This window comes from Entelurus aequoreus, linkage group LG15, assembly GCF_033978785.1.
Source record: "Entelurus aequoreus isolate RoL-2023_Sb linkage group LG15, RoL_Eaeq_v1.1, whole genome shotgun sequence".
Classification (NCBI taxonomy): Eukaryota; Metazoa; Chordata; class Actinopteri; order Syngnathiformes; family Syngnathidae; genus Entelurus; species Entelurus aequoreus.
The window spans coordinates 30,631,745-30,654,683 of NC_084745.1; the positions used below are offsets into that span (position 1 = coordinate 30,631,745).

The following is a 22,939-nucleotide window of genomic DNA, read 5'->3' on the forward strand; positions in this document are numbered from 1 at the left end:
GACTTAAATATTTATGAAAATAACTGTTGTCTTCAGAATGTATTCGTCAGGTTTGTCCCTGACAGTTTGGGTATGTGTTAGTTTTACCTCTGAGTTTGTCTTTGTTTCCTGTCAGCGCTTTTATTTTGGTTGTTTCCTGCTTGTCTCCCTGAGCGCTGCTTCCCCTCAGCTGTGGCTGATTGGCACCTGGCCACACCTGGTGTCAATCAGCCAGTCTGTGCTGGAGTATTGTCGCTGTCGATGTGATTGTCGATGTCACTACTACCTGTCGAGCTACTACTTGTGGTCGTTGCGGTAAGCTGTTCCTGATAGCTATTTGTTAGTGATGGGTTGATGAGGCGTCATGAAGCGTTTCGACACATTGCAAAACTGTATTGATACTGTGTCGATACTGTGTCACTAAATACTGACATCTGCTGGACATTAAAAATCCCTACAGGCAACCTATGGACCGACTCAACTGACACAGATTTTATGACCTAGTATATACAATAATATAAACCAAGTCATTGTATTTCATTTAGGATTATTTCATATCTTCATTTAAATAAAAATATATTTTAATCTTTTTTAGATACAGTCAATAAAAAATGTGAACATGTATCATAACATGGAAATCTAAGAGAATGTGTTGTGAATGAGGATGCTTGTGGACTGGAATTTTTTTAAATTTATTTTTTACACATTTTTATTAAAAAAAAAAGTTTTTCCAACGTATTCAATTTTAGACTATTTCTTTCATTGATTGATTAAAACTTTTATTAGTAGATTGCACAGTGAAGTACATATTCCGTACAATTGACCACTAAATGGTAACACCCGAATACGTTTTTTAACTTGTTTAAGTCGGGGTCCACTTAAATTGATTCATGATAAATATATATATACTATCATCATAATACAGTCATCACACAAGTTAATCATCAAAGTATATACATTTAATTATTTACATTATTTACAATCCGGGTTGTGGGATATAGAGGAGGGGGGGGGGGGGGGGGTTAGGTTTGGTTGTTATTAACACTTCAGTCGTCTGTTCTTAGTTATTATTTCTCCGGCTGTAGAAAAGACCAGCTCACAGGGCACAGAGGAGGCGTCAGTGCGACACAGTTCGCGTATCGGTCACGTGACCAAAACAGCTCATGATCGGTCACGTGACTTTCTAAAAGCGGTACGCGCACCGACACAGGGTTTTGCTCTATGAGCTCGATGCATGCGCCGATGCATCTGTGTTGCCGGACTCATCACTACATTTTGTAGTTTGCTGTCTCCTAGCTTCTGGTTTTCTTGTTAGCTGTATCCAGTTAGCCGTTAGTTGTTCCTAGTTCCTGTTTGCTCGTTCCTGTTCCCTGTTTCCAGTTTGTCTGTTCCTGGTTCCTGGTTTGTGTTTTACATTTATTTTGAACATTAAATCATGTTTTCGTGCACCAAACCTGCCGTCTCTGCATCTTGGGGTTCGTCACCAACACAACGTGACAGTATTGATGTAATGTATGTACAAATGCAGAACTAGAAGTAAACATGTGTTTGCACTGGAATTGATAGGAGGTAAAGGGGGTAGGATTAAATAAGCTTGGCTTCTCCCTACTCCATTTTGGACATGTAAAGAACAATTTAAATATGTGATGTATCATACTGAAATTGTATACGTTCGAAATGAACTTTCAGTTCAGTTCAGTTTCAGTTTATTTCGAACATGCATACATTACAATGTAATGCATCACATATTTCCAGTTGTTTCATTAAAGCACGTCCGAAAAGGAGTAGGAAGAAGCTGAGTTGATTTAATCCTACCCCTTTTCATTCCATAGCAATTTTATCCTATTTCCTTGTTCTCTGTAACATAACAGTGAACAAATAAATAATAAACAATAATATACCTTAGTAAGTAAACAAATATTAAATACATACATGATCTTATTCATCATAAATCTTGTTATGTGTACTTTGTGAACACTTGTAGTTTGAACAGTCTCTTAAAGTGAATCATATTGGTGCTTTGTTTGATTTATTTGGTTAATCCATTCCATAATTTAATTCCACATACAGATATGCTAAAGGTTTTAAGTGTTGTACATGCATGCCAATGTTTTAAATTAGATTTCCCTCTAAGGTTATATTTCTCTTTTGTTGAGAACAATTGTTGTACATTCTTGGGTAGCAGGTTATAGTTTGCTTTGTGCATCATTTTAGCTGTTTGCAAATGCACCAACTCGTTGAATTTCAATATTTGTGATTTAATAAATAAAGGGTTTGTATGTTCTCTATATCCAACATTATGTATTAATCTAATAGATTTCCTATTATGCAGCTAATTTTTATTTGACAGTTATTGAAATATCTTGTGTGACATCATGCACAAAAGTGCACTTTATATGTTTTAAACTATTGTAGTGACATTCTGCACAAACAGTGCACTTTAATTTAGTGTTGTTTTGATATGTCATCTTAGTGACATAATGCACAAAAGTGCACTTATAGCTTGTCTTAAAATGTCTCTGACAATCTTGCACTTTCTGTTTTGAAAGGACATGAATGTTTGTGCCACTGCTTAATAACTGTTTAATAAATACAGTTTTGGTAAATTGACTTAGTTGTGATTTCCCTCTCTGCATGAAAGTTTAAAATGAGCATACAGGTATATTAATGCAGTATGAACAAGAATGTTTTAATGTAGACACATAGAATCATCATACTGGTGTGATTGTATGCATAAAGTGTTCATTCAAGGCTAAGACAAAATATTGAGATATATATTGTTTATCGTGACATGGCCTAAACATATCGAGATATTATTAAAAGGCCATATCGCCCAGCCCTAATTTACTCTAATCTAATGTATTTATGTTACTGTATTTAATCACATCTATATTTAATTATTGTTCTTCCATCCATCCATCCATTTTCTGCCTCTTATCCAAGTCCGGGTCGTGGGGGCAGCAGTCTAAGCAGAGATGCCCAGACTTCCTGTCCCCGGCCTCCTCCTGTAGATACAGAGGGGGACACCGAGGCGTTCCTTGGCCAGCTGTGAGAGAATCATTGCTCTTTTATTTCTTAATTCTGTGGCACATCGTTAGTTTTAAGCCAATATACCGTACAACCCTAATACAAACAGTATTTTGAGAAAATAAAAATAAAAATGAATGGTGCAATAATCACTACAAATAAGCAAACACTACTATTGTCTCTGATTTAAAGTCCTAAAGTTATGTAAACATTAACAAAAAAATGACAAAAAAAGCATTTTGTGATAGTAAAAAATATTGATCTAATCACTATCGTATCGACCATATACTGATACGATTCTTGGTATTGTTACCGTCAATATTTAAATCAATCAGCCGGCCACCCCTGTTTACATTAAAGACATATAGCTTAGTGTTAACATGGCTTCTTGTATAAAGTCCTGAAGACCTGAAAAAAATTAACAAAATGACAGACAAAAACGATTTTGTGATGATTGAAAATATCCATCTAATCACAGCAGTATTGACCATATACTGATATATATGTAACAGTCCGCCCAGCTTTGTTTACATTCAAAATATCTAGCTTTGCAGTTAGCATAGCTTCTTGTGTCCTCCTACTGTGTGTTGTGTATTTCTTAATTATGTGGCACATTAAAAAATGACATCAGAAACATGTAAAATCTATTAGATCTGTAAAAGTCTAGACTTGTATAATGCTAAATGCATTAAACATTAGACATATTTAATTTGAATCAATAAACTGTGAAATAATGTAAGTTTTTCCATGAATCAAATTGTGAAATATACTATTACGTCAGTTCAGCTCCAAACATTTAAAGCAGTGGTGTCCAAACTTTTTCCACTGAGGACCGCACACGGAAAAATGAAAGCCAGCTGGGGCCGTTGTGATATTTTTCATTTTCAAACCATAACAAAATATGTTTTTATTTTTTACCTTTAGGGCTCCCGGGGACCATAAAGGGTCTAAGTCATTAAAATGTTAAAAACAAGTCACATTATTATAATTTTTTTAATTTAACGCTTACAGTAAATCTCTACAGTATATCAACTTCCTGTTGATATAAAGTAAAAAAACAAAAAGGTTTTATGCCTTTTCTGTCAAAGACAACTTTAGTTTTTTATAATAAAACTGAAATATGCAGTATTTCCCCCACTGCCCAAAACATTCAGAAAGCAATGTTTGATGTGAAGTAATGATTAGAGCCTTAAAAAGATCAATAATTCAGTACACCATTGATTTTAATTCATTATTATTTTTGAGTAATCACAGTGAAAAGATAAATAAAATCCCATTAAATATATTTGGGATCCAAAAGGTGCCCCACTCATAAAGTGATACATTTTTATTAGTTTTTTTTTTTAAAACTTTCAACACTTAAGTTACAAGATCAACTTTAGATACATCTGTTGATTTTACATTTGAACTATTATTTTGTTTGTTTCATGCTCTTTTGTCAAATAAAACATTGATGTTTTTGTACGGCAACCACACATTATATGCAATATTTTCCACATAAAACATTTTAAAGTGAAATATTTGAAATAATCGGAGCCTTGAATAGGTCAATAATTTATTATAACATAGATTATTTTTTTTATTTTTTTGAGCAATGGCAAAAAAAGAAAAATAAAGATAGACAAAAGAAAAAAAAACAGCCTGCATGGCAGCTTTGTGTCAACATTGCAACTTTTTCTAGTTAGATTCTACCTCATTCCACTTTTGTTAATATTTTTTTGTTTTTTGTTTTTTTGCAATAGCATTTCCAGAATGTGTGGCGGGCCGGTAAACAATTAGGGCCCCTGGCCGCACTTTTGGCACCCCTGGTTTAAAGGAACACAAATTGCAATGTGGGTTGAGGTGCATTATTACCTCCAAGAAGTGTTTTTTTAAAGGTTGAGCTGCCCACTCCACTCACTTCTAATAGGCAAAGGGACGGTCAGCTGTGTCGGCTCCAAGCGTCCAGCAGTCTTAAGGGACCCATTTGAAGCAGGTAAAAAGAACAAGCAGTATCTTACATGTGCAACACAATTTCTTCTTCAAATCCCCCCGAAGCTTGACTGCCTGGTGGCCTAATAAAACTCATATAGACTCATAATTAGGTTGTATGTTTTGTGAGCGCCAGCCTCCTCGGGGCAGGACGTGGCGAGCGGAACAAATACTTTTCTACCTTGTAGCTCCCAAAGCCGCTTGTTTGATTGTCGGACTGTAGGCGTGCGGCTTTGATGTATTTAATTTCATGGCGTGTGTGTTTTGTGTTCTAAGGCCTTTTCTGGAAACTCCAACTCGGAGAGCTCCATTCGCCACGAGCTGCAGCACGGAGTCGTGACTCGTTTCCTGCGGCTCGTCCCGCTGGAATGGAGCAAAGAGGGGCGGATTGGACTTCGGATAGAAGTCTACGGCTGCATGTACTGTAAGTGCACCGCCATTAGCCATTTCATTAGGTACACCCAACAACACCAGAACTGTAAAACAGACATTTTTTTTCATGGCTGACATATCCATTAAATATTACAATTATGTTTGTATTTCCTTTTAATACAAACAATCAATCAATCAATGTTTATTTATATAGCCCTAAATCACAAGTGTCTCAAAGGGCTGCACAAGCCACAACGACATACTCGGTACAGAGCCCACATAAGGGCACGAAAAAACTCACCTCAGTGGGACGTCGATGTGGATGACTATGAGAAACCTTGGAGAGGACCGCATATGTGGGTAACCCCCCCCCCCCCTCCCCCCTCTAGGGGAGACCTAAAGCAATGGATGTCGAGTGGGTCTGACATAATTTTGTGAAAGTCCAGTCCATAGTTGTTCCAACATATCAGTGAAAGTCCAGTGCACAGTGCATCCAACATAACAGCGAGAGTCCACTCCATAGTGGGGCCAGCAGGAGACCATCCCGAGCGGAGACGGGTCAGCAGCGCAGAGATGTCCCCAACTGATGCACAGGTGAGCGGTCCACCCAGGGTGCCGACTCTGGACAGCCAGCACTTCATCCATGGCCACCGGACCTGTGTGTTTCCCCCTCCACAGGGGAGAGGGGGGCAGAGGAGAAAGAAAATAAACGGCAGATCGCCGGGACATATGGTACAATACAATCGGCAAGATAGGCTGGAGCTAGACCGTGTAGTATCCGTGTAGTATTTCATACGTAAGTAGTAAAACCTTAAAGTCACATCTTAGGTGCACAGGAAGCCAGTGCAGGTGAGCCAGTATAGGCGTAATATGATCAAACTTTCTTGTTCTTGTCAAAAGTCTAGCAGCCGCATTTTGTACCAACTGTAATCTTTTAATGCTAGACATAGGGAGACCCGAAAATAATATGTTACAGTAATCGAGACGAGACGTAACGAACACATGAATAATGATCTCAGTGGACAAAATGGAACGAATTTTAGCGATATTACGGAGATGAAAGAAGGCCGTTTTAGTAACACTCTTAATGTGTGACTCAAACGAGAGAGTTGGGTTGAAGATAATACCCAGATTCTTTACAGAGTCGCCTTGTGTAATTGTTTGGTTGTCAAATGTTAAGGTGGTATTATTAAATAGGTGTCTGTGTCTAACAGAACCGATAATCAGCATTTCCGTTTTCTTGGCGTTGAGTTGCAAAAAGTTAGCGGACATCCATTGTTTAATTTCATTAAGACACGCCTCCAGCTGACTACAATCCGGCGTGTTGGTCAGCTTTAGGGGCATGTAGAGTTGGGTGTCATCAGCATAATAGTGAAGGCTAACACCGTATTTGCGTATGATGTCGCCTAGCGGCAGCATGTAGGTCCTTAAGGGTGCAGGGCCAAGAACCGAACCCTGGGGAACTCCGCACGTTACCTTAAAGGCCTACTGAAACCCACTACTACCGACCACGCAGTCTGATAGTTTATATATCAATGATGAAATCTTAACATTGCAACACATGCCAATACGGCCGGGTTAACTTATAAAGTGCAATTTTAAATTTCCCGCCACACTTCCGGTTGAAAAAGCCTTCGAAGGATGACGTATGCGTGTGACGTAGCCCGAGGAACAGAGGTATGCCTTCTCCATTGAATACAATACAAAAAAGCTCTGTTTTCATTTCATAATTCCACAGTATTCTGGACATCTGTGTTGGTGAATCTTTTGCAATTTGTTTAATGAACAATGGAGGCTGCAAAGAAGAACGTTGTAGGTGGCTGTAGCAACACAAGGACCACTTACTCGGATAGCAGACGCCTAGCCGATGCTAGCAGACGCCTAGCCGATGCTAGCAGACCCACCGCACGGATGATCTGGTGAAGTCCTTCGTCGCGCCGTCAATCGCTGGAACGCAGGTGAGCACGGGTGTTGCTGAGCAAAGCAGATGAGGGCTGGCTGGCGTAGGTGGAGCGCTAATGTTTTTATCATAGCTCTGTGAGCTCCGGTTGCTAAGTTAGCCTTAGCATCGTTAGCAACAGCATTGTTAAGCTTTGCCAGGCTGAGATCTATTAACCGTGTAGTTACATGTACATGGTTTAATAGTATTGTCGATATTCTGTCTATCCTTCCAGTCAGGGATTTATTTATTTTGTTTCTATCTGCATTTGAGACAGATGCTATCACGTTAGCTCATGCTAAAGATGCTAAAGAGCTTTGTCGATGTATTGTCGTGGAGATAAAAGGCACTGTAATGTCCATTTCGCGTTCTCGACTCTCATTTTCAAGAGGATATAGTATCCGAGGTGGTTTAAAATACAAATCCGTGATCCACAATAGAAAAAGGAGAGAGTGTGGAATCCAATGAGCCATCTTGTACCTAAGTTACGGTCAGAGCGAAAAAAACTATGTATTTCACTGCATTCTAGTCCGTCACTCTAACGTTCCCTCGTCCACGAATCTTTCATCCTCACTCAAATTAATGGGGTAATCGTCACTTTCACGGTCCGAATAGCTCTAGCTGTGTTGAAAACAATAGGAAAATATGAGGGAGTGAACAACTGACAACGTCACGCTACTTCCGGTAGGGGCAAGGTTTTTTTTTATCAGAGACCAAAAGTTGCGAACTTTATAGACGTTGTTCTATACTAAATCCTTTCAGCAAAAATATGGCAATATCGCAAAATGATCAAGTATGACACATAGAATGGATCTGCTATCCCCGTTTAAATAAAAAAAATTCATTTCAGTAGGCCTTTAACATAGTCCGATGTCACATTGTTATGGGAGACGCACTGCATCCTGTCAGTAAGATAAGAGTTAAACCAAGACAAGGCTAAGTCTGACATACCAATACGTGTTTTGATACGGTCTAATAAAATATTATAATCTACGGTATCGAAAGCAGCGCTAAGATCAAGAAGCAGCAACATAGATGATGCATCAGAATCCATCGTTAGCAATAGATCATTAGTCATTTTTGCGAGGGCTGTCTCCGTAGAGTGATTTGCCCTGAAACTGGATTGAAAAGGTTCACAGAGATTGTTAGACACTAAGTGTTCATTTAGCTGCTGTGCAACAATTTTTTCGAGGATTTTCTAAATAAAAGTGAAGGTGGGACACCGGTCGGTAGTTTACCATGAGGTCAGGATCGAGGTTAGGTCTTTTGAGCAGAGGATGAATAACCGCTTTTTTGAATGCTAGGGGAACAGTGCCAGAGGAAAGTGATACGTTTATAATATTTAGCACTGATGGACCTAATATTACAAACATCTCCTTGATAAGTTCCCCAGGAAGTGGGTCAAGTAAATATGTTGTTTGTTTTATCCCACTTACACGCCGTAATAATTCCTCTAATTTTATTTCATCAAAAAGAGAGAGACTATTGTTGAGGGCAGTATCCGTCGTATATACAGTCGTATTTGTGTTAATATAACCCAGTTGTAGCTGGGATGTGTTGTCTTTAACCTACTTTCTAATGAGCTCAATTTTCCTATTAAAGAAATTCATAAAGTCATCTGCTGAGTAGGTGGAGCTACTGGGAGGAGTCCCTTGTTGGGTTAGCGATGCTACTGTACTAAACAAAAATTTAGGATCGTTTTTGTTGAGGCGGATGAGATTTGAGTAATATTTAGCTTTAGCTAAGGTAAGCATGCGTTTATAAGTTATTAAACTATCACTCCATGCTTGATGGAAAACCTCAAGTTTAGTCGCGTGCCATTTGCGTTCCAGCTTTCTAGATGATAATTTATGGGCTTTAGTTTCCTCTGTAAACCATGGGGTACGCCTTTTAGGGGCTCTTTTTAGCTTTAGCGGTGCTATACTATAAATGGTTTCGCGCAGGGCGTCGTCAAAGTTGTTAGTGAGGTTATCAATAGAGCCGACATAATTTGGGAATGGTGCCATTACCGAAGGCAGTACGTCAGCAAGAGTCATCGTTGTGGCAGCATTAATGTTGTTTGTTGACAATGAGTCAGAACTTCTAATTTTATAAGGTAATGATCGGACATTACTTTAGTATACGGGAGTGTCATAACTTTGGAGGTGGTGACACCCCTGACAAGCACTAGATCTATCGTATTACCGTTGCGATGCGTGGGTTCATGTATTATTTGTGTAAGACCACAGCTATCAATTATAGTCTGGAGTGCCACGCACTGAGGGTCCGATGGGGTATTCATATGGATATTAAAGTCCCCCATTATGATTATATTGTCGGCGTGCGTCACTAGATCAGCAACGAACTCTGAGAATTCACTGATAAAGTCCGAATAGGGCCCTGGGGGGCGGTAGATAACAGCCAGGTCGAGAGGCAGCGGTGTGACAGACCTCATAGTAAGCACCTCAAACGATTTATATTTGTTATTTAGGTTAGGGGTAATGTTACATTTGTCATTGTATATTAGTGAAAGCCCCCCCCCCCCCCCCCCCCGCCCCTTTTAAGGGGACGAGCAATATGTGCATTCGTATAGTTAGGAGAAGATGCCTCATTTAGCGCAAAAAAATTGTCTGGTTTGATGAAGGTTGCAGAAGCAAGATAGCCGAAACTTGTGAGGTACAAAACTTTACCTTACTAGCCTATATAAATCAACCATTTATAAATGGTTTGAGCCAGGTTTCGCTAAGACCAAGGACGTTAAGATTGTTGTCTCTAATGAACTCATTAACTAATAACGTTTTGGGAGACTATGATCTTATGTTTAAAAAGCCCATATTATAGGTATTGGGCTGTTTTGACAAGTTTTTGTTGATTAGCCGTAGTAGCAATATTAATAATGTTGCGTTTATTATGCGTAGTGCACTTTAAATAGTTTCGACCATATTTGGGAATTGATATGATTTTCAGATTGTTTGCTTGGTGCTGCGATAAACTGAATGCATAATAATTTGCCACCTCAGTAGAATGCATGTCTACCTCTGACATAGTCACAACAGAAAAAACATTATGTGAGTTGTGTATTATTCTACGAGAATTGCTATGTGTGCAGGGATTATCCAGCCTGGCGCTGGCTAGTTCTAGCTTAACTGACTCTTCACCTGGACTAGCAGACTCTGTAATTGCCTGTGACTGGGCTTGCACAACTAGTGTTGTTCCGATACCAATATTTTGGTACCGGTACCAAAATTATTTTGATACTTTTCGGTACTTTTCTAAATAAAGGGGACCACAAAAAATTACATCATTGGCTTTATTTAAAAAAAAAAAATCTTTGGGTACATTAAACATAAATGGTAAATGGTAAATGAGTTATACTTGTATAGCGCTTTTCTACCTTCAAGTTACTCAAAGCGCTTTGACACTATTTCCACATTCACCCATTCACACACACATTCACACACTGATGGCGGGAGCTTCCATGCAAGGCGCTAACCACCACCCATTAGGAGCAAGGGTGAAGTGTCTTGCTCAAGGACACTTCTGTTAAAATGTAATAATCACTTATTCTTTTGTTTGATACTTTACATTAGTTTTGGATGATACTACACATTTGAGTATCAATCCGATACCAAGTAGTTACAGGATCATACATTGGTCATATTCAAAGTCCTCATGTGTCCAGGGACATATTTCCTGAGTTTATAAACATAATATATATATTTTTTTAAACGAAAGATGTTGTGATGCCAAAAAATATCGAAGTAATCATAATAGTATCGACTAGATACGCTACTATACTTGGTATCATTACAGTGGATGTTAGGTGTAGATCCACCAATCGCGTTTTTTTTACATTTTGATGCCGATGAGCTACAGTGTGTAGTGAAGCATGTTTAGCTATTCCTCGTCCTGCAGGGATGATCCTTGTAAGAAACATACTTTATTTGTCGCCATGGAGACCAGGATTAGTGATTTAGAAGTAGCTAAAACACTGCCGACTGGGGATGGACTTTAGCCGCTAGCTGGCTAGCCATGTCTTAAAGCACCTGTTCCGGTGGGCGTTTCAGTGTTATAACTTCACCTGTATCGTTAGTTTTTAAGCCGATATACCGTACAACCCTATTACAAACAGTATTTTGAGAAAAAAATTATAAAAATAATGATGCAATAATAACTACAAATTAACGAAAACTACTATTGGCTCTGATTTAAAGTCCTAAAGTCATGTAAACATTAACAATAAAATGACAAAAAAAACATTTTGCGATAGGAAAAAGTATTGATCTAATCACTATCGTATCGATCATATACTGATACAATTGTTGGTATTGTTACCATTAATATTTAGATCAATCAGCCACCCACCCCTGTTTGCATTAAAGAGATCTAGTTTAGCGGTTAGCATGGCTTCTTGTATAAAGTCCTGAAGACCTGAAAAAAATAACATAACATCCATCCATCCATTTGCTACCGCTTATTCCCTTCGGGGTCGCGGGGGGCGCTGGAGCCTATCTCAGCTGCATCCAGGCGGAAGGCGGGGTACACCCTGGACAAGTCGCCACCTCATCGCAGGGCCAACACAGATAGACAGACAACATTCACACTCACATTCACACACTAGGGCCAATTTAGTGTTACCAATCAACCTAAAATGACAAAATAAAATGTAACAGTCTACCCACTCCTGTTTACATTCAAGATATCTAGCTTTGCAGTTAGCATAGCTTCTTGTATCCTCCTGCTGTGTGTAGTGTAGCATGTTTAGCTAGTCCTCGTCCTCCAATGATACTTGTCAGAAACATAGTTTTTAATCTGCCAAGGAGGCAATGATTAGCTTGTTAGCTGCTATCTAAACGCAAGTGTGAATAGGTTCTTATTAGGGTCGTACGACATACCGGTATCAGTATAGTGCCGTGATACTAATGAATAATATTCGGTACTTACCGCCTCTGAAAAGTACCGGTCCAATGTATGATCCTGTAACGACTTGGTATCGGATTGACACCCAAATTCGTGGTATCATCCAAAACTAATGTAAAGTATCAAACAACAGAAGAATAGGTGATTATTACATTTTAACAGAAGTGTAGATAGAACATGGTAAAAGAAAAATAAAGCAGATATTATCAGTAAATGAAAAAAAAGATTAATAATTCATTTTCTACCACTTGTCCTTAATATTTTGACAAAATAATAGAATGGAAAATAACACAATATGTTACGGCATACAGTATGTCAGCAGACTAATTAAGAGTCTTTGTTTGTTTACTTACTAATAAAAGACAAGTTGTCTAGTATGTTCACTATTTTATTTAAGGACAAACTTGCAATAAGAATCATATGTTTAATGTACCCTAAGATTTTTTGTTAAAATAAAGCCAATAATGCAATTGTTTGCGGTCCCATTTATTTAGAAAAGTACCGACAATTATCAAAATAATTTTGGTACCGGTACCGATACACTAGTTCTTACTGTTCACTGGGAAGAACTGTTCAAAACACATTTGTTTGCAAACGTCACATCTCCATCATCGAGTTAGGTCATAATCGGTCATATCATGTCAATAAGGAATGGTTTTTGCCCTAATATAAATAAAACCCTGGCAACTATTTGAGTGCCTTTTTTTTCCTCACAATTGAAGAATACAAGTGCAGGACATGACCGATGTTTCTCACATTTGGCTCTATGGACACATTACTCAGTCAATTCTTGTCGATTTTGCATTGAAAAAAACCAGGAGTGATGACAATGGGAGACGCCCACATTTGGCAGCTCCTCTGCTGGTTGCAACCAGGTATTGCAATCCTTTTTGACTCCTATGCTTTAAGAAAAATGAAGTGTCCCAAAATTCAAGCCCTTGAGCCATCTCTAACTTTAAATAACCCAATTACATGTTTAAAAAAATCCTGTGAACAATTGTGGTCTCTCAGACTGTGGCTCTATTTGCACACCACAAAGGCGGAGGGCTGAAATGGCGACGCTTTTCTGTGAAAATCATAGTTTGTCCAAATGCCTGGTGGATTTGTCTACCATTGGACAGGATGTCACTGAGGGGCTCCCGAGAAAAGTCAATAAATCAATTGTTAAATTGACAATAGTGCTGCTTTTATCTGAGAAAACGGAATTATTTCTCCACTTGCAGCATTCACTGAAAACTTCCCATAAAGAGCATTAAAAAAAAAAAAAAATATATATATATATATATATATATATATATATATATATATATATATATATATATATATATATATATATATATATATATATATATATATATATATATATATATATATATATACACTACCGTTCAAAAGTTTGGGGTCACCCAAACAATTTTGTGGAATAGCCTTCATTTCTAAGAACAAGAATAGACTGTCGAGTTTCAGATGAAAGTTCTCTTTTTCTGGCCATTTTGAGCGTTTAATTGACCCCACAAATGTGATGCTCCAGAAACTCAATCTGCTCAAAGGAAGGTCAGTTTTGTAGTGTATATATACACTACCGTTCGAAAGTTTGGGGTCACATTGAAATGTCCTTATTTTTGAAGGAAAAGCACTGTACTTTTCAATGAAGATAACTTTAAACTAGTCTTAACTTTAAAGAAATACACTCTATATATTGCTAATGTGGTAAATGACTATTCTAGCTGCAAATGTCTGGTTTTTGGTGCAATATCTACATAGGTGTATTGAGGCCCATTTCCAGCAACTATCACTCCAGTGTTCTAATGGTACAATGTGTTTACTCATTGGCTCAGAAGGCTAATTGATGATTAGAAAACCCTTGTGCAATCATGTTCACACATCTGAAAACAGTTTCGCTCGTTACAGAAGCTACAAAACTGACCTTCCTTTGAACAGATTGAGTTTCTGGATCACATTTGTGGGGTCAATTAAACGCTCAAAATGGCCAGAAAAAGAGAACTTTCATCTGAAACTCGACAGTCTATTCTTGTTCTTAGAAATGAAGGCTATTCCACAAAATTGTTTGGGTGACCCCAAACTTTTGAACGGTAGTATATATATATATATATATATATATAACACAAAGCTACAAATAATCAGACACCATAGGGACACTTGAACGCATCAATCAGGTCTAGTTCTCATTGTTGAGGCTCTCAAGATCAATGGTGTTCACAGCAGTCGAGCTGCCTGTCAAACACCAGGTACTTGTGCAAAAACTTGAGAGAGAGAGAGAGAGAGAGAGAGAGAGAGAGAGAGAGAGAGAGAGAGAGAGAGAGAGAGAGAGAGAGAGAGAGAGTGTGTGTGCTTGCATTTCTAAGCTTCTTGAGACATCAACAAGGAAAAGTACCTTCTATATGAGGACCGGTGAACAAGTTAGGACACAAATCATGGTCCCAATACGGAAAAACATTGCATCTAATAGAGAATGTCTCATTTGCACCCCTGGTGGTAAAATCTATCAAAATGAGGGTGGCCCCAAAAAGGAGGGATTTTTAAAATTGGCTGTGTGTTGGTTTAAAAGTGCTCCCGCTCTGGTCAACATAGGAAATAACAAGTGTGTGTAAAAATTTGAAGTGCCCCCCCTCTGGCCAACATATATAATAACAAGTGTGTGTGTAAGAAATTGAAATCTGCCCCCTTTGGCCAAAATTAATTAAAAAAAATAAAAAAATAAAATAAATAAATACAATTAAAAAAAAAAAAAATTTAAAAAATAATGATAATTAAAAAAAAAAAAAATAGAATATATATATATATATATATATATATATATATATATATATATATATATATATATATATATATATATATATATATATATATATATATATATATATATATATATATATATATATATATATATATATATATATATATATATATAGCGACATACTGTAATAACTTGAAGTAAATAATGAAGATTGAAAACCAATTACAAACAAAAAATTCCCAAAAAAGGAATTAACTAAAAGCAGTGTTTTTCTCACATTGTGTCGACTTTTTTCTTATAAAATTGGGAACAATTTCTCATATTCTTTCTGTTTCTGTAATATTGCAATATTTTCCCATAAAATTATTAGTTTTGTGTGTAAAATTACTTTTTAATGCAAAATGGTGACATTTGTCATATAAAATTCTGACTTTTATCACAATATTGCCAATTTTTTGTTGTTCTTGTAAAATAGTGAATTTTTTGGGGAAAATTATGACTTTTTGTCATAATTTTGCCAAGTAAAATTCCGATTATTATATAAAATTGCCAAAATGTTTAAGTTTTCTTATAAAATTGAGACATTTGTCGAGTACAATTACGACTCTTTTCCTAAAATTGCCAAAATGTTAAGCTTTTCTTGTAAAATTGCGACTGTTATTGAGTAAAATTCCAACTTTTATCATAATGTTGCACAAATGTTAAGTTTTTCTTGTAAAATGTTGACTTGCGTTGAGTACAATTACGACTTTTATTATAATACTGCAAAAATTCTAAGTTTTTCTTGTGTAATTGACCTTTTTCTTGTGAAATTCCAACACATTTTTCTCAACAAGCTTTTTATATTTGCATAGTATGTATATATTAATGTTGTAAATACAAATCTTTATATATCTAGAAAGGGTGGTCCTAAAGAGGTAGGCATTTTTCGGAGGTCTCAAGAAGGTAACACATACAAGAGTGCGTGTGCGTGCGTGTGCGTGTGTGTGTGTCTGTAGAGGCAACAAAAAAAGATGTAAGCTTGTTTGATTAAAGTTCTTACATTTGGATGACTACTTGTGGTCAAAATTATTTGGATAACATGTTAGTGCAACACAGTGCTTCTCAAATATTTTCTGTTTACTTTTAAATTAAAGTAAACAACACACCGGTCTTTCCTGGTCTTCCACCGTGGTTACAGTGAAGCCAAGTGCGACATACGCTTCATCATATTCTGGTACGGCAAAATAAGCATGTTCACCGAGGTCATACGCGCCCCCCCTGGCATGTAGCTGTGCGAGAGTAAACCTCTACCTGTCGCCTTAAGAGTGGTGCAGCCCTCTAGATTGTCTATCTCAGGACTCTGGTTCGATGTAATGGGGTCGGTTCCACAAGGCATTGACAAATGGTCAATGACTTGAAGCCAATTAGTTACGCCTTTTTAAAGACATTTTGCTTTGAAGGTGACCATGTTTTGCACACCAACGTTGCTCACGGAAAGTAAGCGCCACTATGTTATGTATTTGTGTAAGGACAGGTACCGAATTCCGTAGTTTTTTACGTACCGACCAAATTCCGTCAACACTACCAGGTTTTGATTGACGTAAAATCAAATGATACCGTTTTTCGATACCTCTGTTGCACGTAACGTCACGTCCGGTTGCAGACATGGCTGGCTCAAACACTTTGCGGGCAGCAAAAACTCAAGCAGCATTAATAGCGGACTCAGTCAAACTGCCTCAATGCCAACAAAGATGTATACCTGATAGAAAACGCTCAATAGTAACATAAGGCTCAACTTTTCCAAAATGCGCTAGCTTGATGCTAATTCGCATTGGATTTACCGTAGACATGCTACCAATTAGCATTGGCGATTTTACATTCCGTTTTCAACACCTCAAAATGTAGTAATGAAAACTACAACTAAGATACACGTTACACTCCAATAGTTGGTGTGTAGTAAGCCCGATACTTACAGTATAAACACTTTTTAGGCGGCAACAAAAGACTAGATTAATCTTAATAGCAAATACTACTTCCTGACGAGGCAACACACTGTAATCCATACACTACAAGTGATGGGCAGTAACAAGTTACAAAACCCAAAACAAGTGAAGTTGGCACATTGTGTAAATAAAAACAGAATACAATGATTTGCAAATCCTTTTCAACTTATATTCAATCGAATACACTGCAAAGACAAGATATTTAACTTCAAACTGAGAAACATAATTTTTTGGCAAATAATCATTAACTTAGAATTTAATGGCAGCAACACATTGCAAACAAGTTGGCACAGAGGCCTTTTTACCACTATGTTACATGGCCTTTCTTTTTAACAACACTCAGTAAACAGTTGGGAACTGAGGAGACCAATTTTTTAAGGTTTTCATGTGGAATTATTTCCAATTCTTGCTTTGACAGCTTAAGTTGTTCAACAGTCCGGGGTCTACATTGTCGTATTTTACGCTTCATAATGCGCCACACTTTTTCAATGGGAGACAGGTCTGGACTACAGGCAGGCCAGTCTAGTACCCGCACTCTTTTACTACGAAGCCACGCTGTTGTAACACGTGCAGAATGTGGCTTGGCATTGTCTTGCTTAAATAAGCAGGGGCGTCCATGAAAAAGACGTTGCTTGGATGGCAACATATGTTGCTCCAAAACCTGCATGTACCTTTCAGCAGTAATGGTGCCTTCACAGATTTGTAAGTTACCCATGCCTTGGGCACTAATACACCCCATTCCATCACAGATGCTGGCTTTGTGCCTATAACAGTCCGGATGGTTCTTCCAAAAACTATTTGAAATGTGGACTCGTCAGACCACAGAACACTTGTCCACTTTGCATCAGTCCATCTTAGATTGACTCAATTGAATGATTGGTAAATCATTGTATTCTGTTTGTATTGTGCCAACTTCACTGGTTTTGGGTTTTGTATATGCTTAAACCAGTGACGTGCGGTGAGGTTCATGGCTGGTGAGGCACTGACTTCATCACAGTCAGATTTACAAACATATGAACCCTAAAGAGTATCTTATTCACCATTTTATTGGCAGCAGTTAACGGGTTATGTTTAAAGGCCTACTGAAATTATTTTTTTAAATTTAAACGGGGATAACAGATCCATTCTGTGTGTCATACTTGATCATTTCGCGATATTGCCATATTTTTGCTGAAAGGATTTAGTATAGAACAACGACGATAAAGTTCGCAACTTTTGGTCTCTGATAAAAAAAAAAAAGCCTTGCCCCTATCGGAAGTAGCGTGACGACACCGGAGGAAAGGCTGCTCACATTTTCCTATTGTTTACACCAGCAGCGAGAGAGATTCGTTGCTCCTTTAAGAATGGCAGTATGTGGGGTGAGTGATGTGAGTAAGTGAGTGGGCAAGTAAGGAGAGTTTTACTAGCATGGTGGATGTCCGGTTGTGCCTTGTGGAAATAATAAATAAAGTGACCAAATTGTAACTTAACGACAGCCTCATCATTCCGTCAAAGAGCGGGTCCGGAGCTTTACGGACCCAGTGTTACCCCCGACAAAACATCGGCCCTGTAGGGAACGTCTCCCCTGCGTTTCTCAACCACGGTCTGGGAGCCGACAAGCAGGAAAAGTGTAAAGCAACCTTTGCAGAGCGGCGCCTGCCTGTTTAAGCGTCACCTTTTTGAAGTCCAAATACCTCCATATTGTGCTTCTTTATTAAGCAGTAGAATTTTAGTTTTTTGCCATTCTTCTCCACAATGTTATTGCCTGTATGCACTTTGTGTGTGCGTTTTGACACACTCAACATCATGTGCCTCGGCTCTGTAGTCACCGTCGCACAGCGGCATTCAGATGAAAGAATGGTACCGGTATTTTTCAAAGGTAGTATAGTACCGATTTCAATTGATTAGTACCGGTATACCGTACAACCCTACTTAGCTGTGTTGTCTAGTTATCTTGTTTTCTTACACTTGTCTAATTTGAAAATACTGCACTGTACTGTAGAGGGTTGTACGGTATATCGGTACCTCGTTACTAATCAATTGGAAATGATACTATACTAGCTTAGAAAAATACCGGTGCCGTTTATGCTGCTGTGCGGCGGTGACTAGAGAGCCGGGGCGCAAGATGTTAGGAGTGTCATAACGCTTAAGGGCATACAAGCAATAACATCGTAGAGAGGAAGAATGGCAAAAAAACGGCAATTCTACTTCTTAATAAAGGGGGTGCGTGAAGCACAATATGGAGGTATTTGGGCTTCAAAACTAACGATAAAGGTGACTTTGAACAGGGAGGCGCCGAGCTGCAAGTGTTTTAAAACATGCCTCGTCAAACGTGGCGATCAGTACTACCACCCTTGCTTAAAATAAGCATTCAGATCTGCACAAGGAGTTATAAAGAGTGACAGGTAATAATGTAGTTAGACCTTTCTAGCTGTTTGGCTCCCATGCAGACCGTAGTCCAGGAGCACAGGGCAGACGTCCCCTCCAGGTCCGATGTTTTCATCGGGGGTTACACCCTTCACTTTACCAAGCAATGGGCCTGCTAAACTTGGCTTTCGGGTCCGACTGACGAGGCCGCCGGGACAATCGCTGTGTTATTAATTTTGCAGGACACAACCAGACACGTTCATCACTCTACTGCACAGTGCACACGCTACCTCTCTCTTTCTTTACTCCCCCACTCACTCACTGACGTCACTCAGCCAACACGTTGCCATTCTCGCAACCACACATACTGTACGCTACTCTCATAAGTAAACCAGCTCCCCTGCTGTGCACATGTAGATACGTAGACGCGCACACAGCTGCTTGGCTTGATGCCAAATATTAGCGGTGCTAAAACCGCCCAATTAGCGTCAACTTATGCAAGTTAAATGACTAAATTTTGTTTCAAATTCCTACAATTCATATTTGATCTTTAACGATGGGTGTTTTACCTGCTACATAGCTTATCTGTGTACTTGTATCCATAGTTTTGTTTTTAGTTTTTACTAATAATTGTATTTTTCTTAATGCACAGACCAGGAGTGGCAACCATAAATCATGAAGCATTCAATAAAGCTTTTTATTCTAATCTAACCTAATACTTGATAATGGCAGAATATATGTAATATGGAAAATTGTAAATTGTTCTTTGAGTGCAACAAGAAAAGCCTAATGTGTTTTAATGCATTTTAATTTCTATTTTAACCTTCTACAATTGTTTTTGAGTGCAATAGGAAACATATGTTTATTGTATTGTAAGATTTTCTGTTAAAGTAAAGCCAATAGACATTTTGTGTAGTTTCCTATTTTGAAAAGTATTGAAAAGTGTACATTGTGGTACCAGTAGAAAATTATTGGTATCTGGACAACCCTAGTACTGTACTTTATTATAGTAGACTTTGCATGCAGTTGCAACTCCAAGACGTTAGATGGTAGTGGTGTATAGACAAAAGTGTGTTGCCGCAGCAAGGAAATAGTATTTTACATTAAGTTGAAATTGACTACAACCAGAACATGCATACGATGTGCAGCTACTGTAGGTTTGCCAAAATTAGGGTGTAAAAAAATATAGGCAGGCAATTTATTGCCAAATGTATTTTTGTTTTAATTGTTCTTGTGCAATGTGTTAAACTACTAATTTGTGTCTTGATCTGAAAGAGACCCTGAAAGCGAGAGTACATGTCCAGATTTTTCAGCCTATGCAAATATATATTTTCCTGAGTAAAGGTCATAGAACATTGGCTATCTCGCATGTGTTCATCAAGGCCAGCTGGACAAGGACCATAAGGTCCACTCATATCACACTGCACTCAACTGAAGGTCCTTGCTAACCTCTGGAGTCTACAGTTTGTAGAATCCTCTATCAGGTTTCACACCTGATATCTCACAGCTGAGCTAAATCTACCTCAGGAAGCCATTGGAAAACTGTTGGCAATTCAGGCCGCAACATAAACATGGCAGAGAACGATGATAGTGGTGAGAAGGAGCAGGCGAGAAGAGCCATTAGGGGTGAAATAAATGGCGAAAAGATCTGGAAAGACTGGAATCAGTTTGGTTTTAGTTTTGTTCGCAGGATTACACAAAAACTACACCGAAAATTGCCATGAAACATTACTAACAGGTAGGGTTGTACGGTATATATATATATAGGTCTTCTGTATTGTCTCTGGTGAGGGGCGGTCACATTTTTTTCTCCTCCCGTCTTTTCCTGCTCGCTCTCTCTTTTTTGTCTTGTCTTGTCTAAACTTTTTTTTTTGGAAGCCTCTTTCTTTGCGCTGTCCTCCAAATCTAATCATCAGACATGAAATTGATTAGCTGGACTCTCGACTCTATTGACACAATCTTTTGGACGAGGAAAAGAGGCTCTGGGGAGCCTGGCTGCCCTGATGGAACCATTGCTGCGGGGTACGTGAGAGATTCCTGGGACAAATGGAGAATCATGTGCCTCTCAGTCCTTTCCATCGAGGACGTGGAAGACATCTACCTATTGGAACCATGATCGTGGGGCACCTGCTGATTGGGCTGGGCATTGCTCTGGTGTATCGTAAAATTTGCAAGACAATAGCAGCCACTCAAGGAGCCCAAAGGCTGTTCGTCGCAATGGACGGATTGGGCCGGGCTGTAGGAACACAGTCTGTGGCGATTTCTGAACTGAATCGCAAAATGGATCACATCATGGAAAAGCTTGCTATAAAGGAAGGTTTGGATATGAGAGCCAGCATGGACGAATAGAACAGACAAGTCATTGTTAATGCCTGTTCGACAAAAAACTAAAATCCTTATCTACGATTTGACTCCTCCGAATGGCCTTGAGACAAGAACAGGCTGTTCTGTAATCATCCCCTGAGGAATTTCAAAGATGGACGCTTTTTGACCTCCCTCCCTCCTCCCTTTCTCAACGACACCTGGGAATCGAACTTTGCTTGCATTGCATGCAGAACGACTCTGGGCTTATGAACATTTACACTTCACCCAAAGAACAATGGGCATATATAAAAACACACTCCCCATCCCCACCCAACGCCCCTCACCACCACCACTGCTTAATTCCTCTTCGGGTTATGGACAGCTAGTAGCGCTTTATAGCAGCAGGCCGGCCTCCATGGCCCCAAATCCCCCCCCCCCCCCCCCCTATGTTGCGAGTTGTTGTGATTATATGTAACATGTTTATGTGTGCTATGCTAAATGAGTTTTTTTTCCTTGGACTCAGTCTGGACCCCCTCCCCAGGGTCCAGCCTTAGACTGATATTTTTTACTCTTCCCCCCTTTCCCAATATCACCTTTTTGCTTTAAAACATGGCTAGCTAGCTAGCAGCGAACGTCCATTCGCCGTTGGCAGTGTTTTAGTTACTTCTAAATCACAAATCCTGGTCTCCTTGGCAACGAATAAAGTAAGTCTCTTACAAGTATCATCCCTGCAGGAAGAGGAATAGCTAAACATGCTTCACTACACATCGTAGGAGGATACAATAGCTAACTGCCAACAGCAAGCTAGCACCCTGAATGTAAACAAATGCCATGGGTGGATGTATACCTGACATCCACTGTAATGATACCAAGTATCGATACTACTATGATTACATTGATATCTTTTATCCTCACAAAATCTTTTTTCCTTTTTTAAAAATTCATATGTATATAAACTCAGGAAATATATCCCTGGACACATGAGGACTTTGAATATGACCAATGTATGATCCTGTAACTACGTGGTATTGGATCGATACCTAAATTTGTGGTATCATCCAAAACTAATGTAAAGTATCAAACAACAGTAGAATAAGTGATTATTACATTTTAACAGAAGTGTAGATAGAACATGTTGAAAGAGAAAGTAAGCAGACATTAACAGTAAATGAACAAGTGGATTTATAATTTTACAGCTTGTCCCTCAATATTTTGACAAAATAGAATGATAAATGACACAATATGTTACTGCATACGTCAGCAGACTAATTAGGAGCCTTTGTTTGTTTACTTACTACTAAAAGACAAGTTGTCTAGTATGTTCACTATTTTATTTAAGGACAAAATTGTTCTTCAATT

General features: G+C 38.5%; 1 protein-coding gene across 1 annotated transcript in view; it reads left to right on the forward strand.

Annotated features, from left to right (window-relative positions):
- Positions 1–22,939, forward strand: part of cntnap2a (contactin associated protein 2a) — a 541,273-nt gene that overhangs the window by 93,843 nt on the left and 424,491 nt on the right. Inside the window, exon 3 of the mRNA XM_062021878.1 lies at positions 5,254–5,401. Coding sequence (XP_061877862.1) covers positions 5,254–5,401 — 148 coding nt within the window. The remainder of the gene's footprint in view (positions 1–5,253; positions 5,402–22,939) is intronic.